Below are 20,205 nucleotides of genomic sequence, written 5' to 3'. Positions count from 1 at the left end.
AAGAGAAAACCTGGAAGACAACAACGGAGATGGATAGATGAAATTCATGAGTTTTTGGGTAGTAAATGGATGGCCATTGCACAAAACAGAAGGAACTGGAAAGCTGCCAGAGAGGCCTTCATCCTGCAATGGATGGTAAATGGCTGATGATGATGATAAATTCTAAAGTATCTCTGTAAACACAACCAAGTTGTTATGCCTAAATTTTGTTTTTAGCATTTTCCTGTGAATAGGTGCATTATAGCCACAGCAGTTTATGCGCTGTTAAACCCCCATAACACACACACACACACTCATGAATGGGTTAATAAACTGTGTTCTTATCTCTGAACATCTATTTGAATGCATAGCAGCAGGATGAAAAAATATCAAATAGTAGATGCTACGGTATCAGTTCCAAATATCTGTTCTCTCTAATGGCAAGTCACCAAGGAGAAACTGCTGAAGTGTATTCAGAAACAAGTGAATGCAAAAAAAAGTGTCATCTGAAAAAGCAATCCTGGAAATCTTTGTGCAGGAAAATACGGATAGACTGATATTGTCCTTGAAGAGAGAAAAATCAAAAGCAGAGAAAACAAAAGCCCATCAAAAGCCAACAGACAAATCCAGCCACACCGAGCTGAACATTCTGACTTTGCACCAGTTTACAGAGAAAGTTCAAAGTCGGAATCATATGTAGGATCTGCTGCTGTCTTTTCAGGCATCACTGTATCAGAGCAGATTCTCCCTGAGTGCATATTTGCATACTGCAGAATTACACACTGTTGAGTTATCCTTGGATCACATTAGTAAAAGCCAGTACAAATGGTTCAGTTTATATTCAGATTCTTTGAGCATCTTACAGTCTTTATTATCAGTGATATATAATCCTCACCCAGTTCTGTCTCAAGTTCAACAGAAGATCCACTCTCTCCACATATGTGAATATGATATTCACTTCTGCTGGATTCCCAGCCAAATTGTGATTAGGGGAAATGATTTGGCTGACACCACAACCAAATCAGCAATTCCCGCTAATAACTGCTGCCTGTCAGTCCCCTATACAGACTTCAGACAAATAATACACCTAAAGATACACTCCCAATGGCAGGATTCATGGAATAGACAGAATACAGGTATATAAGGCCTTGAATGGGTTGAGCACGCTGAATTCTGATGGGATCCTTCCACTTGTTCAGATTACGAACCTAAGGGGGCATAAATTCAAATTAAGAAAAGACAGATGTAGAATAGATGTGCGGAAATTTGCCTTTAGCCAGCTGGTGGTTAATTGCTGGAACAAACTTCCATCTGTCGTTGTGGAAGTTGATAGGTTGAATAAATTTAAGGAGGAACTGGACAGGCATTTGGAGGGAATGGTGTGATTTTTTTTTTTTTTTTTGGCTGATGCTGCATAAGCTCATACATTTGCTTTCTTGCATCACATGCCACTACTACTACTACTACTACTACAGATAAATCACATCATATAAAGCCTGTAATTGAACTGTGCAGCAGTCTAGTCTGCACAGGAATCATAAAGAGGAAGTTGTTGCTAATGTTTTAATGATAATGTTACCACTTTTAACCACCTGACTGAGTCTTATAAACTCAGTCAGATTTTATCTGACAATGACAAGGTGTTAGCTGTTTTTACTTTTTTACAACATACTAATTTATGTACATATATGTAAAATAAGCCTTATATTTTTAATATGGTTAGGGAAGGACATTACGTGGTTTCTATCTATTTAAATTATAATATATCTAAATTATCACCTTATACCATATGGAGTTTTAATATATTTTTTATTTAGCTGTTACCTAAAATAATATACATTGAGTAACATTTCAGGTATCTTGCTGATATCCATCATCAGACTTTGCTGCAGACTGCTTCTGGTAGGAGGATTCGGTCAGCAGGAAAGTCTGATGATGGGTATCAACAAGATACCTGAAACATTATTCAATGTATATTAGTTTAGGTAACACCTAAATAAAAAATATATTAAAACTCCACATGGTATAAGAGTGGTAATTTAGATATATTATAATTTAAACCTTATATTTTTAGAATATATACTGCCTTTTAAACATATACTTAACCTTTTGACTGGGTAACCTCCTTTAAAGTTACTAGAATATATTTTTATCTTGTCTTAGTGCATAATAGCCACTGCCACTAATGCACCAGTAAAAATCTGATACAGACTGACAGATTCAGCAAATTTAAATAATGACAAAGGTTATAGTGGAATTGTTGAGTTAGTGGAATTGTTGTGACTACATTGGAATGCAAAGGCCATCAAGATTTTCTTTCATAAGTTTGGATAAACTTTTCTTCTCTTACAGGAGACTAACTAAAATCAACTGAAAATCCTGTTATATGAAACTTCACCATAATATGCAGGGTAGACTATTGAAGAGAGTAGCATATGGAGTTGTTGCCATTCTTGTGGGAATAATATTCCTATTCAGTATGTATCAATTTAGTAGTAACTTGGAAGCTATTTCATTTCATCTTGCATTTGGGATTTTCCTTACAATCAGTCCATATATCTGTGATCATCTCCCAGGAAAACCTTGCTGACCTTATTTGACAATTTCCTCCTCCTCCTAATTTAATATCAGGAGACCTTAACAGGCATAATATCCTGTGGGTGGAAAGGAAATACTGATATTAATAGACATGGTCATGTTATTGAATGCATACCTGATTATTTGTCCTTGCTGCATGGAAGCTAATACATATTTTTGCACTATCATGTACTTTCTTGGACTGATGAGGTGGGGATGAACAGATGGGGTAGGTAGTTTTTTTTTTTTTTTTTGTTTTGCTCTATAAGTTTGCTTCATTTGCCATTACTAATACCAACCCTCTGCAGAGTGATATGTGCTTTGGACAAGCTAAATCCTATAAATCCTGAGGTTTACAGGATTTAGTTTATCCATTAACCAAATCATTAACCTGGGATTTGATTTAGCCAAAAGTGGAATTTTCATCCACATCCAGAACTGTTGTTAGGTGGGCATGTTATTCCATTTAATTTGCATACTAAAACCAACTAAGAACAACTTCGAGCATGAAAATTCTTCATGCTAAAAATCCTTCACTGTCTTCTGGAACCGTAGACACTGCTATCTACTTTGTTTGTACCAAGCTCTTATTAGATATAACTTGGATTTTGGTTCTTCTGATCAAGAATTTGCTCCTTCTCTGGCTTGGTCTTGTCCCTCATTGTGCCATGTGTGTTTTCACAAGCAGTTTTGACATTTCTCCATTTCTTAGCCTGTATGTTGAAACCTTGGCATATTTTTATTGCTCTGCTGACTGCAATTTTTATTTTAAACCTCTTTATATTGCTCTGCTGACTACAACTATCATTAAAATATGATTATAAATTGAAATTCCTAACTGATCACCCTACATAGCCACCTGTATATGAACTATGTCAAGGAAATCTATAATTATCATTCAAAAGTTAGCCAACCCCTTGATAGCCAAATTTAAGAATATTTTTTAATACACTTAAAATGATATCATATCACATTCATCCCCTTCCTCTTCCCAAGCAGGTTGTCCCTCCTTGAAACAAATGCTTTCCTATCACTGATTGGTTCTCTATGGACCTGGAAGAAAGTCATAATCCCATGCTGTGTTTATAAGCAATTTTGTGCTGCACATAGAGAGTTCTCTGACTTCTTACCAATCTGTATTGATAGGTAAGATGGGGTATTGCAACTGCATCTGAACTTGCTTTAGCCCACGTTAAAACCAAGAAATATAAAAAATGTGTTATTACACAGACTTTGAGAGTGCTCTACAGGCACTGATACTCCACAGTCAGTATCACGGAAACCCCAGCTTTCTTGTTCCATTCACTGATTATAAACTAGTTATACAATGATTATGTGATGAACTGTAAACTTGAAATATGATACACTCAAAAGTATAATAAGCTACTTTAATAAACTAGAAGCTGCAGCTATGAAAGTCCAGTTTCCAATAGAATAGATATGAAAAGGTTAGTCTGGCAAGCACAAGTTGACTGCACAAACTTAACACATCTCTTTTTATTCTTAATAATGTGAGCCACATTATTAAGAATCACACAAATGCAAACAAATTCTTCCTTTATCTAACACTGTTGGTTAACATAACTACTTCTAAGTATATTTCTGCATCACATGCTGACCATCATTTCACAGTTACTGGTGCAATTTGGCCGTAGCAGCCCATTACTGTTACAATTCAACAATAACAACAGGTGCACATAATAAACTTTCTTTTTTATTTCTGTGAAAATGTTTTGTTTTGTTTTTTTAATCTACCAATACTTCACCTTTTACTGATTCATGGATTGCAATACTTATTACATGTATATTTCATTTTTTTTATGAGAATTGCAAGTTTAAAAATGTTTTTTTTTTCTTCTTTTTTACAACTGTTAATTTTAGCAAAACAAAACTTCTAATTCTGGTGGAAAATAAAGGGGTAGGAACATAATATATAAACATGGTAGTATTATTTACATTTTACAGACACATAGGAACATATATGCTTGATATATAAAGAGATGTAGTTTTATCATACTCTTATAAATATTTCTGCCTTATTTGCACAGGTTCAGATTTTACTAAAATGAGGTATAGAGAAACAAAAGATATTTAAGTAGCCAACTCAAAGGAAAACATGGATGTCATGGAATAATGTATCAGACTATGATCCATCAAATTTTTGACAAAAGTAGGGAATAGATCAAAAGTTTTCATGAATGCATGACAGCTGGAATATGGTGATGCTGCCTCTTTTCATTTCCAGATAAAATTTTAGTCTAAGCAGTTTAAATGGAGTTGAGAATCCATGGAAGATAACCTGGTCAGGACAGCTAACAGAATTGACAACTCCAGAAATGTGTCAAAAAGTTGAAGTACTGGTTATGTAGGATAGACATATTAAGGTGTTTATAGTTGCCAGTGAATGTAATATTTCTGAGAGATTCTGTATGGACCATCCTACGTGACCACTTGACCATGGCCAAGATAGTTATCACCGAGTTCTGAGAAACTTTCAGAAATAGTGCAGGAAAAATTTATGAGAAAAATTTACTCATGAATGATGGAGATCCACAGGGGTTTCTTTCAAGAATTGCTACACGCATGAAATGTATAATACTATATACTTTACTTATATTTCAGTTAAGTATATAGGAATACATACTTAACCAATGTACAGTATTAAGTATATAGTAGTTGGCCTCCATAGCCGAGTGGTCAGGAGCAGGAGTGCAGTAGCACACACTCTTTGAGTAGACTGGGATTCAAGCCCCTGACTGCTAAATACGGTCGATCTGCTAACCCACACTGGACCAGCGTGGCAGATTATGGTCCATTTTCCTCACCATGAATTGTTGAGGAGACTTCTATCCTGCAGTGGGTTGATAATGGCTGTAGTTTACCTTTTTTATTATATATTTAACTGAGTGCCTGCAAGACAGAGAGTAGAGAGGTTTTTTGTAAGAGACTGGCTATTAATTAACCACATTGTCCTCTTTGGAATGTAACCTAGAAGCTAGAGTTGTCAATTCTGTTAGCTGTCTCAACTAGGTTATCCTCCATGGATTTTCAACTCCATTTAAACTGCTTAGACCAAAATTTTATCTGGAAATGAAAAGGGGCAGTGTCACCATATTCTAGCTGTTGTGCATTCATGAAAACTTTTGATCTATTCCCTACTTTTGTCAAACCACATTGTCCTCTTTTGAGTGGAATCTAGAAGCTGAGAGAGGTTTTCGAGGCAATACCCCAAACGTAGGAATAATATTCCATGGTAAGGCAGATTTAAGATGTTTATAGAGTGAGCAGTTGTTTAAAGGAAAAGTAATTCTAAGAGTGAAAAAGAAAATCCAGTTTTTTTGGATGGTTGTTGTTGTTTAGTTGTTGGCGCATCGGCTTCTGTGGCCATAATGCACCACCCCAAGGTTTTTGCATTATACTGTGATCCAAGCCTGAGGCGGGATTCAAACCCGCGACCTTTGGGTTGCAAGGTAGGCACTTTATCCACCTGGCTAGCCCGGTCGGCTTTTTTGGATGGAAAAGAAGCAATATTGTGATGTGCTCTTATGCCTTGAAAGATTAGAAGTTAGGGTTATCCCTAATAGAGATATGTGATATTCTCTGTAAATCAGGGTGTCATCGAAGATGAACATAGGAGCAGTAGAGACCTTTTGAGAGAAATGAAACAGGACTGAGAATTAGAAGAATTAAAGTTAATTAAGTTTTCTTTGGACTGTTGGAGAATTACTTTAAGGAGTAAGCAGTAGTGCGTATTTGATCAGAGCAAGGGTTCTCAAACTGGAGGTAGTGTCCTATTATCAGAAAAAAGTATGGATAGGATTTCCAGCTAGTAGAAGAAGGTCATTAAAGAACCTTATGGAACACCACTATTATTGGAGAAGTTAAAAACAATTCATAAGATGGAAGTTTGTTTAGAAGACCTAAACATGATCAAAAGCCTTATGCATGTCAAGAGCAATTGCTTGGGTTTAACCAAACTTTTCCCATGAAGCTGTCCAGAGATGATAACATAAGCCAGTATATTATCAGTAGATCTACACCAATGCTTCCCAAACCTTTTCCTTCATTACCCAAAACCACTTATCAGAAAGTCCTTTTTACCCAATGTAGGTAAAACACTAACTGTACAGAAAAAAATGTATGATAAGTGAAGAGAGATTGGTACAAAATAGGAAGCAAACAATATGTTTGACGCAATGTCTTTATTTTTAACATCTCTAAACATTTTAGCAGCCACAAAAATTTGGTAATTATTCACCATGAATATTTCATCACCCAGGTCCCAGCTAATGAGTATAATGCCACTGCTCAATCTTATTTACTAGTTCTGCAAAATTGGGAGCAATTGGAGACAGAGCACACCTCACACCAACCCCATCAAACAGTTTCATTTTGTGCTCTTTATGAAGGCAAGAGTGGAAAATCCTACTTAACACATTTACGTGCTTGGAAACGGCAATAATTGCATCATAGTCTCTCCAACTACCACATGATATTCATCGTGAATTGTTAATCAGAAAGACTTCTTTTCTTCAAATAACATTTTACACTGACTGCTTGACCTAAGCTCAGTCATTTGCTCTGCAAAACCATTAACACTATCGGGGATTTCAGTCAAATCACACAGAAATGGATTTACAATCCACTGATGTATAGACCCTTCTAATTCAGGAAAGTATTCCTTGAAATGCAAAGATAGTTTTGTTAAATTTGAGTGATCACGCATCCTTGATTTCACTGTAAACCAACCAAATCAGCATTCTCCAAGAACAAAGAAAGGGTGGGGAAGGATGTAATTTTATGTTGCTCTGCCTTTTTTTTTAGCTAATACTCAAGCTTTTCTTGAAATGTTGTTATTTTTTCACTTGAAGAAATCCTATTTTGGGCAGATAGGCTGAGAAGTGGCAACTGAAGTTTAACTTTGACAAATGAAAAGTACCGAATATGGGTAGAAGTAACCCCAGAGATACATACCAAATGTGTGGTACTACACTTAGGGTGGTAGAAAATGAAAAAGACCTAGGAGTAATTGTGCAGTCAGATATGAAGTTTTCTGAGCAATGCAGACAGGCTGCAAGAGCAGGTCATGGGGTATTGTCAATGATATACAGGAATTTTCCTAGTACGGAAAAGGAGGTGATTATCTCTTTGTATAAGGCAGTGGTCAGGCCACACCTTCAGTACCATATACAGGTCTGGAGGCATCATTTTAGGAAGGTTTGAGTGTGTACAGAGAAGGGCAACGAGATTGGTGAGGGGAACGAAGAGGTCCTCTTACCAAGAGAGGCTTCTGCAAATTGCAGCGGCTGGAGACTAGGCACCTGTGAGGTGATCTGATTGAGGTATAATGCCTTGAATGGGTTGAGCATGCTGAATTCTGATGGGATTCTTCTGCCTGCTCAGATTATGAACCTAAGGGGGCATAAATTCAAATTGAGGAAAGACAGTTGTTGAATAGATGTGCGGAAATTTTCCTTTAGCCAGCGGGTGATTAATTGCTGGAACAAACTTCCATCTGCTGTTATGGAAATTGATAACTTATATAAATTAAAGGAGGAACTGGACAAACTTTTAGAGGGAATGGTTGTGTGAATTTTTTTTTTTTTTTTTTTGGCTGATGCTACCTAAGCTCATATGCTTGCTTTCTTGCATCACATGCCTCTATTATTACTACTACTATTTTCCTTGAAGTTGCAGGTTAAGTGCATTCGTGTTGGAGAAAATATCAACTAAATAACTAAGCTTCACATTGGAAATTCTTTCAATGAGAACATGCTTCTTTTCAACCAAAAACATCCCAATTTCAGTCCTCAGCTCCCAAAAGCAATTCAGAATATTCCCTCTTGAGAGCCAATGGATCTCCACGTAAAAACAAGGTTCTTATGTAATGAATCAGTTTCAGAACACAAGGTTCTGAAGAGTCTCATGTTTAAAGCACCTGCCTTGATTAAGTTCACTATGGTAATGACATTTTTCATGACTTCCTCTAGTTCAGGAAGAAGACCTTTGATGGCCAGAGCTTGGCGGTGAATCATACAATGTGTTGACAGAATTTTGAGCTTGTGCTGCTTTGCATGAGCTATAAAGCCTGAACACTGACCCAGCATTGAGGGAGCACCATCACTGTTAAGCCCCACACAGGAATCACACTTTAAACCTTCTTCACTAAAATATGCATGAATGGAATATGTCAATTCCTTTACAGGTCATTTTCAAAGGCTTGCAGAAAAGAAGATCTTGTTCAATTGGGGTTTCAAAATTATAATGGATGTAGACCATCAACTGTGAGTCATTGGAGACATCTATGGTTTCATCCAGTTGAATAGCAAACTTACCACTCCGAAGGATACGGTGAATAAGTTCTGCCTTTATGTCTCCAGCAAGGATTTCAATTCAGCGACTAACAGTATTATTTGACAATGGTACTGCTGCCACTTTTCGTGCTTGGTCAGACCCACACATTATTTCATTGATGTGAATAGCAGCTGGCCAGATGAGCATTTCCCCTATTGTGTGTGTGGAATCTTAGATTTTGCAATCAGGTAAGCCACTTCAAAGCTTGCTTTTGCCACATCCTTTTGATTAATTGCTTTGGAATCCTTGTTAGTAAGTCACTGCTTCTTTATAATCCCTTATAAACATTGAAAATATCATGGAGGCTTGGACAACAATGTTGGATGTTTCCGCTTTCCGCTTCATATGGTCTTGGAGCTTACTCTTTTTCAATGACTCTACATAGAATGGCAGAGCACACAACACATTGTGGTTTCACAACTCCCTTTCTTCGATATAGGTGAAACCCAGCTCAATGAAGTCTGGCACATAAGAATATTTGGTAGCACTCTTTCTGGGTAAGAAAAACAGGATTTGAATATTCATTATATTATTTTAAATAAACTAAAAATAATATAATGAAGATTACCTTTTCCAAATGTGTACAGTATGATTTATAAACGCAGCCAGCACGATACATATCTCACACTGCCACAGCTAGCAACATGCTGCATCTAAAGTTTAGTCTAGATGACTAGACTCACTCACTTTAGTTATGGGGATGGTATGTGTAGACATATTTTGTCAATTCTCCACGTGCATGCGAGCATAGCAAAAATGATTGAATCTAATAATAAGCGTATGGCGTATTTATTAAATAGCAAATAAATACTTGTTAGGATGCTTTACAGTATCGGTACACTGACTGATCACTTTCTTCAGAGTACTTCTTCTTTTACCCAGGTTTGGGAAGCACTGATGGAATCCATATTGATAGTTATTGATCAGAAGGAAAGTTTTGAGATAGCATAAGCTGTGGCTAATGGTTTTTTCCATTACTTTGGATAAAGTAGATGTAAGTGCGGTGGATGTTAATTGGGTGATGGTCATTAATGAATGACTTATTAATTAATAACCTGGTGATGAAACATGGCCATTGGGATGTGGAAAAAAAAAAAAAAGAAAAACAGGATTCCATTCAATGGAAACACCATGAGGTCACCACTACCCAAAAAACTCAGGATTCAACCTAACACTGTTTTTGGGATGTGAAAGGGAATGTGATCATGGCCACCATGTTTGGGATATAGAAAGAATTTTTTTTGATGGACTACATGGCACTAGAGAGAAAGAATCACTGGAAATGACAATGCTGCTGTTTAAGAGGCGTGGTGGGGGAGCATAAAGCAACATGAAAAGAGGAGTCAATCTGCGAGCAGCGATTGCTTTATGAGATTTTGAGATACTGCACATTCCAGGAGCAAAACATATAGTCCAGACCTAGCTCATACTGATTATGGGCTAGGTCTGGACTTTGAATGGCATTCAAGATGATTTCAGGGAAGTTATAAATGATTTTTTAGAGATGAGAAGGGAGGCTTCTTTTTTTTCAGGTATTTTTTTGCCTTCAAATGGAGGACATGGATTGAAATGATAGGAATATATATTTTGAAAAAAAAAAAAAATAAATAAATAGAAAAATAAGCTGCATTGTTTCTTTATTACCAAAGTAGATTACTTTTGCAGTCCCCTTCACATATATATTTAGATATTATTTGTCACTTCCAGTTAAAATTTTGTAATACTGTTAAGCGGTTAAAATTTCTAAATTATGCATACATCAACCATTCAGTTTCTTTCTTCACATAATTCCAAGTAAAGAAACATTAACTGTTCACTCCCAAACCTATAAAACTGTCTAACTGTTAATTGATAACTGTTCACTTCCAAACCTCTCATAAAACTGTCTAACTTAAGAGAATGGGAGAGCTAGAGTTATCTTAAACCAAAAATTAACATGCAGTCAATATTTTGGAGCAGCACTTTAGGAGGTATATAGGAGAGCAAAACATAATCTGTTTCTTTATTCAAAACTTTAATAAAGGTACTTTGTTTTTGGTGGAATATAATTATATAATCATGTTATTATATAATTATATGATTATATAATTTATTTAAATATATAGGAAAATGAAAAAGGCATGAATGAGGAAGCCCTCCTTGTTCATAATAGGTATATTCTTATATTTAAATACATTCCTAGTTACATTCCTGCATTCCTGACAAACAGTACAGGTGGTCAACCTAAACTTGATGCAAGTAAAGTGCTTTCAATTATAGTTTTTATGCAACTCATTTGATTTTCTTCCTTGCTGAAGAATTGGAAATTTAATTTCGCCAATTTATATATATATATTGCAACAACATTACAACTGAAAGTGTATTCATTGCAGAATATAAACTTAAAATTAGCGATTAAGTATATATATATATATATATTATTATTTTTTTTATTAACCATAACTTGTTGATGCAGTTGTAAACACTGACTGTATCAACAAAAATATGAATCTGTGTATTTAATTTTCAAGGTAAATATTTCAATGTAAATATTGTATTGTATATTATATTAATATACAATACAATAGTAGTGTTTTTTTTTTTTTTTTTATCTTGATCTAAAATCAAGATACATTTAAGGAATTATCCATAAAAACAGTTTTTTTCAAAGTAAATCAATTTTTCAATGCCATTAAGTTTTTTGTATTACAACAACTTCATTTAGTGTAAATATGATTTCAGTTTAGTTAGTAAATTCAAAAATCTATATTTGATCATCCATTTAGGTAAGCCAAGCAAACCAAAAGGACCATTAGATATCTCTGATGTACATAAAGAGGGATGCACTCTTAAGTGGGAAGAACCTGATGATGATGGTGGTTGTCCTGTTGAATATTATGAAATTGAAAAGTTGGATGAAGATTCTGGCTTGTGGGTACCTGCTGGCAAGTCCCCAGATCCAAAATTTGATGTTAGCAGTCTGACTCCTGGAAAGAAATACAAATTCAGAGTGAGAGCAGTTAACAGAGAGGGTGACTCTGAAGAGCTCGAAGCAGTGGAACCCATTTTAGCTAAAAATCCATTTGGTATTTATGTATTTATTTCTATTTTCATTTTACTACATAATTTTTTTTTTTGTTTATTGGGAAATTAAATCTGACCGATATTTGAAATTTATAAAATTTGTGCCATTGGTTATCATTGGCACATAAAGTCCTAGGGTACCTAAGAACTATCCTGGTTTTTTCAGCTTATGTCCAGATATGCAGATTCAGCCATTGTCCAGATGTGCTGATTGTTCTGTAAATAGCGAATTATACAAATGCAATCTATAAAAATAAAGTGAGAGAGAGAGAGAGAGAGAGAGAGAGAGAGTGTGAGATCCAGTTCTGAAACTGTGATACTTAGCGACTTTAAATTTTGCACACGTACTGAAGGAGTTTGAATTATTTTTCTGTTACAATTGAATGATGAAGTCAATAAATGCAGTAATAGGAGCTATAAATATTTGTTAGGAAATTTTTAATATTGTGAGTAATTATTTTATCCCCTCAAACATCCCCTATATTGGGTAATTAAATTTCTAAATTAATTTAAACTTTAAATTACTTTTAAAATTTGCAGTTTTAATTAATGGTATCATTGATAGGAATGAAATATGTCATTTATCTACTTAAAAAGGTAATTGAAAGAAAACTTTAAATGAATTTGCATTCAAAAATGTGAAATTTTGATTAATGGAATGAATTAATGCCAACTCTATACTGCACTCCATAGCTGAGTGGTCAAGAGCGGGAATGCTGTAGTACATGCTCTTTTGAGTAGACTGCAGTTCAAGATCCTGACTGCTAAATATGTTGATATAATAATAATAATAATTTTTCTGTTTATACTCCGGGATGACCAAACAGTCAGAGGAGTTAACAAGATAGACAGAATACAAGAAACAGCACCATATTCAGCAGTCATGGGCTTGAACCCCGGTCACTCAAGGCACGTGTACTTATGCACTCGCGCGCCTGACCACTAGGCTACGGCGGCCTTATATGCCAACCCACACTAGACCAGAGTGGCAGATTATGGTCCATTTCCCTCAACATGAATCATTGAGGAGGCTTCCATCCTGCAGTTTCCTCTCCTATGCTGGATGCTCTAGATTGGGTGATGGCAAACCTTTCAATGCTTGACCTCAAATGGCAAAACACACATAAGCTCTATGTGAATAAAATATTGTCCAGTCTGTAATAAAATGGGGAATAATTAATACTTTTGTCCAGAATTTAGTTTTTAATATATTTCTATGTTAAATGAAATAATTTATGGGCTTCATCAAAAGTTATCAGTATTTTCTCATACAGGTTAAACAAAGTAATTACTGTAAACTGTTTGATGTGATAGGAAAAATCAGTCAACATGATACTGGCCGGGATGATGTTGCTCAAGTCAACAAGATCCTAGCTATGCTTGTCAGACCAGGATACACAGTGCTAAATGTGGTACTGGAACAGCCAACAATGTTAGAAGTTTATGCAGTGGAATTAGAAGAACTAGGTTTTTTTATCATATCAAAATAGGTGATATTGCAAAAACTAAGAGGATCAAGACAGGGAAGCTGCATCTAAGCAACCAGCTGCATCCAGAATAAATGAATTTATTCTAGAAGATAATTAGAGTACAAAAAATCATGGAATAAAAAAAAAATCAAATACTGTATAATTTAAATTCATATGTAATTATGGCTAAGGTAAAGAAAGCCTGCACGAGAATGACGAGAAACGTTGGATAATTTACGTGGAAAATTAGTTTTCCGACACCGGACTTTAGTACTGCTCGCTCGGTAAACAGATGGTAGTTGCTATCGGTCTGGAGCAGAAATCGAGAAGGATATGTTGATTGACAGGTAGGCGTGGCAAACGATGAAATGATTGGTCGTGGGCACGACAGAAGACAAGCTACTGTGTAGTCATTGGTTAGCATTATGATGTGTCTTTACCAGTAAAGAACGGTGCATAATAGTTTCGTAATGAAAGGTGAACAGGTAATAGTAGCGATGAATCTTTTAAGGTGCTGATTGATGTTATGATACATGTGTATCCACACAAGTGTCTTTAAAAATAAATACAGTAATAAACAATTAATATTTTGTTAATAAACAATTTATGTGCTAGTCCACCCATGATTTTAAAGAAAAAAGGTTAGGTTACCCCCTCCATTTCGGGAGGGGTTCAAGCTCCCATGGGATTCAAGTAGAGGTAACCTGACCTTTTTGCACCATTAGGGCATATTATTGAACAAGAAAATAAAAATACAGTAATGAAAAACATTATTTTTTTATGAATGTATTTCTAAATATGACTGATTCTAAAGAAAAAAAGTTAGGTTACCCCCTCCACTACGGGAGGGGTTCAAGCTCCCATGGGATTCAAGTCGAGGTAATCAGACCTTTTTTCACCATTACAAAATATTGATTGTAATGGTGGTGAAAAAAGGTTAGGGCATGTGCGATTAGGACAAGTAACCATTAGTGCTGTTAACAGGAGCGACTGCTTCTACAAGAATGGGATACACTTAAATAGAAATGGTGCAAGAATATTTGCTGATGCTATCGAGGCAGTGTTAGGTGGGTCGGAAAACTGCTAGCTTGGGGGGATACAAGGACTAATAGACTAACAGTAGCCACTGGCAGAGGTGTGAAAGTGATTCTTGCACTGCTTCTATTGGAATGAGCAGAAGCCTGGAAAACAAGATGCAAGATATTTCAGAGATTGTTGGGAGTCATTGCGGTACAAGTAAACACATGGGTTGTGTTAGGTGCATGTATACTTGCATGTACACCAATGCTAGGAGTTTGGTAAATAAATTTGAGGAATTTGAGGTATTGCTCAAAGCATCAAAGGTGGATATTGTTGGGATATCAGAGACGTGGTGTCACACAGATATAAGGAATGCAGAACTGGAATTTGGGGAGTATAATGTCTACAGAAATGATAGACAGGATAGGAAGGGAGGAGGGGTTATACTATTAGTTAAGAAACATATAAAATCCAAGGAAGTGAAGCCAGTTGACATCGCTGGCCAGTCCAGTGTCGAGTCAGTTTGGTGTGACAAGTACTGGGAGATCAAAATTGAGAGTAGGAGTGTGCTATAGGCCTAATAACTCTGATGAGTATAATAAGAAACTGTACAGGGAAATAGAGTGGGCCAGTAAATCAGAGAGTCTTATAATGGGGGATTTTAATTTCCCAGATATTGACTAGAATTTGTGGGTTGGTCACTCACACACCAGCAAGGCTTTTGTGGATTTATTGGATGATTGTTTTCTACATTAGCATGTTCGGGAGACAACTAGAGGGAGTAATACTCTTGATTTGATTATCAGTAGTGATTCTTCATGCATTAAGAATCTGCAGATAAAGGAACCACTAGGTGGCAGTGATCACAGTGTGCTGAAGTGGGATTTACTCAAAGAGGTAACTGCCATCAGGGGTAAAGGGAAGGGTTATTGCTTTCGTAAAGGTGACTATGATGGTCTGAGACAGTATTTAAATTCTATACAGTGGGTCCAACTGATGATGTTGCCAACAGCAAATTCAAAATGGGAAGCATTCAAAGAACTTATCCAAGAACTTATCTTGGATTTCAGATGAACTAATGAGACATATGACAGTGAAGAAAAATGCATGGGATACATATAAATTAACACGTGACACAGAAGCCTATGATAGATATAAGTTGATCTGTAACCAAGTTACAAAGGAAGTTAGGCAGGCGAAGGCAGATTGCGAGAAATATTTGGCAAGGGATGCAAAGAAAAACAGCAAAGAGTTCTTTACTTATGTAAACTCTAGAAGGAAGGGGATGAATCAGATTGGTCCACTTGATATCAATGGTTCAGCTGTTGATGATCCTGCTCAGGTAGCTAACAAACTAAATGAATATTTTGCATTAACATTCACACATGAGGAGTTATTCAGCAAGGGGAATGCCAGAGGTGTATTCAACTCTGGCAGTAAGCTAGATAATCTTGTAATAACTGAGAGTAAAGTGGAGGAGAAATTATTGAAGATAAACACAAGAAAGGCACCTGGGGTGGATGGAATCTATCCAGTTATATTAAAGGAGGCAGCAAAGGAAGTGAGCAAACCCTTAGCCATAATTATGAGAGCTTCCTTGGGCTCAGGGGAGGTACGCAAGGACTGGAGATGTGCAAATGTGACCCCAATTCACAAAGGAGGATCAAACGCTGACACAATCTCCAGTCTATGGGAGGTACCCATAGACTGGAGATCTTACACAAGTAATTATAGACCTGTGAGTTTAACTTCTGTTCCAAGAAAATTAATGGAGGCACTGGTTAAAGAAGTACTGCAGGATCATCTAGACAAGACTTCAGTTATAGCTGGGACACAGCATGGTTTTGTTAAGGGAAGTCTTGCCTGACTGATTTGATTGGATACTATGATGCAGTCACAAAACAACTGGATACAGGGAATAACTTTGATATTATATACTTGGATCTTAGAAAGGCTTTTGATACTGTTGCACATGGAAGACTGCTGCACAAATTGGAGCAATGTGGCATTGGGGTTAAATTGCTGCTATGGATAAAGGGGTGGTTGAGGGGGAGAAGACAGAGAGTGGTAATCAATGGACACTGCTCATCGTGGACTAACGTTATTAGTGGAGTCAGGTTTCAGTGTTGGGTTCGTTATTGTTTTCTGTATTTATAAATAATATTGATGATGGTATATCAAGCTTAATGTCCAAGTATGCAGACGATACAAACGTTGGCAGAGTTGTTAAGGACACTACTGACGCTATGCTGCTGCAACAGGATCTGGAAAGGTTGAGCAGATGTGCTGAGAGGTGGCAAATGAAGTTTAACATTGACAAATGTACAGTACTACGTATGGGAAACAGCAACCCCACAGCAACGTATTAACTCTGTGGTACTTCACTGACAGTAGTAGAGAATGGAAAGGACCTGGGGGTAATTGCGCAGGCAGATATGAAGTTCTCTGAGCTGTGCAGATGGGCTGCAAGAGTAGTTCATGGTGTCGTATCAATGATATACAGGAATTTTTCTAGCAGGGATAAGGAGGATAATGATCAATGATTATTCCCTTGTATAAAGCAATGGTCAGCCCACACCTTGAGTACTGTATACATTTCTGGAGGCCTCATTTCAAGAAGGATGTAGAGCTGCTGGAACAAGTACAGAGAAGGGCAACAAGATTAGTGAATGAAACAAAGGGTTGCTCTTACGAAGAAAGGCTTAAGTTTTGCAAATTAGAGTGTCTGGAGACTAGGCACCAGCGAGGTGATCTGATAGAGGTGTATAAAGCCTTGAATGGTTTGGGCATGCTCAATGCTGACGGGATTCTGCCTCTTGCTCAGAATAATCACCTGAGAGGGCATAAATTCAAATTGAGGAAAGACAGATTTAGGATAGATGTGCAGAAATTTGCCTTTAGCCAGCGGGTAGTTGGTTGGTGGAACAGACTTCCATCCCTTGTTGTGGAAGTTGATAGCCTAAATAAATTTATGGCTCAACTGGACAGGTATTTCGAACAAACAGAGGGGTGAAGTGGAAGTTTTTTTTTTTTTTTTTTTTTGGCTGATGCTGCATAAGCTTGCTTTCTTGCATCATATGCCTCTACTAATGCTAAACTAATTTTCAGCGTAAGTTATCCGATGTTTCTCATCGTTCTTGTGCAGGCTTTCTTTACCTTCACTGTAATTATTCACACCAGCCTCCATAGCCAAGTGGTCAGGAGTGGGAGTGCTGTAGCACACACACCCTTTGAGTAGACCGGGGTTCAAGCCCCTGACTGCTAAATACCATTGATCTGCTAACCCACACTGGATCAGCATGGCAGATTATGGTCCATTTCCCTCAACATGAATTGTTGAGGTGGCTTCCATCCCAGTGGATTGATAATGGCTGCAGTTTACCTTTTTTTTATGCAATTATTCATATATACAGAGTGTCTCAAAAATATTGGTACAAACGTTTAGGGGTGGTAGGTAACATCTAAAGGAATGTGAATCGCATAGGAACCCATAACCGGAAACGTCACGGGAAAGTAGTAGCAGAGGCACAAGAAGCAGAAATGACACAAGACAGTAATTAGTGGCAAACATTTATTTGACATAATATTAACAATGGAGTACGAGATGGATGCATTTTATGATGTTACAACAGATGCTCGAAGGTTCCACCATGAGACGCGATGCATGCGTGACACCGACGCAGCATGGATTGGCGGACATGGTTGAACACACCTGGAGTTTCTTTGACAGTAGCAGCAGCGCGGATGAGTCTCGTCACGAGATCCATTTCCGTCTCCACAGGGGATTCACACATGATAGATTTGAGGGCCTTCCCCACAGAAAGAAATCAAGGCTCGATAAATCAGGTGAGCATGGGGGCCAGGCAACAGGTCCACCACGGCCAATCCATTGATGTCCAAAACGCCTGTTCAAATGGTCACGAACACACCTTCCATAATGGGCAGGCGCCCTGTCATTTTGAAACCAAATGTTGCATCTCACATTTGCTGGAACATCATCATGGAAACCTGGTAGAACTTGCTCAAGAAAGATCCGATATTTAGCAGTTACCTACCTCCCCTAAACGTTTGTACCAATATTTATGAGACATCCTGTATAATCAAATTTCAAATTAAAATATTCAGAATTAAAAAAATAATAATAATAATAATTAACTGGAAATCATTATCCGGGAGAGATATGTAATCCCAATTTGAAGATAGAAATTCCAGTGAAATTTATTCATTAGGCAGCACAAATGAATGTTCAGGAAACATTGAACATATTAGAAAAATGTTAATAAAGAACTTTTTTAATATGTTATAAAATGCACTACAAACTAATGAAACAAAGAAAGAAAGATTAGTTAATGGTCAGAAATTTAAATAGCAGGGAAAGAAATGACAAGCATCTACAGGGATATTTGAAGAATTTCTGGTGTGAAATGGAAACCTGACAATAATCTTGAAAAGCTATTAGATATATCTATAGGGCAATGAATTTGCAATTGCAAACAGAATATGTCATTATATATGAGAGACAAAAATATTTTGTCAAAAAACTATAAACTTATTTATTACAAATAATAATAACACTTATGCAGTGCCAGTGCATAAGCAAATTTTCAAGATTATAAATGATGCTAGAACTAGGGGACATAAATTCAAGTTACGGGGGGAAATGTTTAGATTGGACTGCAGGAAGTTTTATTTTAGCCAGCGAGTTATAAATTACTGGAATAAGTTGCCTTCATGGGTGGTAGAGGCCGACAGTTTGGGGAAATTCAAAGGTCATCTGGATAGTACTTTCGGGTAAGGGAAGCGCATAGGATGATAGGTTTAATTTCCTTTTTATTTATATTTTATTTTATTTATATATATATATTTTTTTATTTATTAATTATTATTATTTAGTTATTTATTTTATTATTTATTTTTTTTTTGTTTTTATCATTGTGTTTTTATCATAAGCCTATGGCTTATGCAGCATAAGCCATAGGCTTTCTTGCACCATGCGGCCGTTACTAATACTAATACTAGTGGTAACATACTCTTTTGTGGTCATAGATTGGACTAACATCGAACTGGAGGATATCATGAGAAAGACAAGGACAATGAACTCCTGAAGTCAACTGTGGAGAGACGGATAATAGATCGGAAAGAAGGAAGAAGTGGCCTAATCGATCTCATTGAGCAACAGAAAACAGTGATTGATAACCTGAAGAATTACTTCCAGAAACACAGAGCAACACTCTTCTGGCCATTTTCACTTTTTCTGGAAGACAGAAAACAAGCGGTATAACCCACACAACCTAACTGAGGAATCCCTTCCCACCCAGATGCCACAAACGAAGCTAGAAAGATGGGCAAAGAAGACACTCCATGGCAGACACTATGACCTCCATCAAAATCACATAGATAAAATTTTTTCCAATGCACGGATCATGAGCAGGATGCTCTTCCCCAAGACTGAAGGATTCATCTTTGCCATCCAAGTCCAGGTAATCAACACCAGGAAACTATAGAAAATACATTGCCAAGAAGCCCGGAGTGTCCGATGACACATGTTGACGATGCCACTTGGCCTCAGAAACGATCCAACACATGACTGCGGGATACAAGATGATCACCCAGACTGAGTACACTCATAGAAACGACCAGCAGCCAGGATAAAACATCATCAGAATCTAGCAAGGAAATACCAGTTGATCGAAGAAAGTGTACCGTACTACAAGTACGAACCTCAGGCAGTACTAGAGACCCG

General features: G+C 36.8%; 1 protein-coding gene across 1 annotated transcript in view; it reads left to right on the top strand.

The window, feature by feature from the left end:
• LOC150087120 (twitchin-like) overlaps positions 1-20,205 on the top strand; it is a 3,511,780-nt gene that overhangs the window by 1,403,765 nt on the left and 2,087,810 nt on the right. The window contains 1 exon segment of the mRNA XM_090372971.1: positions 11,676-11,975. Coding sequence (XP_090229097.1) covers positions 11,676-11,975 — 300 coding nt within the window.

The sequence above is a fragment of the Mastigoproctus giganteus genome, chromosome 4 (assembly GCF_048544385.1).
Source record: "Mastigoproctus giganteus isolate SK-2022 chromosome 4, ASM4854438v1, whole genome shotgun sequence".
Taxonomy (NCBI): domain Eukaryota; kingdom Metazoa; phylum Arthropoda; class Arachnida; order Uropygi; family Thelyphonidae; genus Mastigoproctus; species Mastigoproctus giganteus.
The sequence above is the reverse complement of the archived record's forward strand: the minus strand, read 5'-3'. Positions and strand labels throughout refer to the sequence as shown.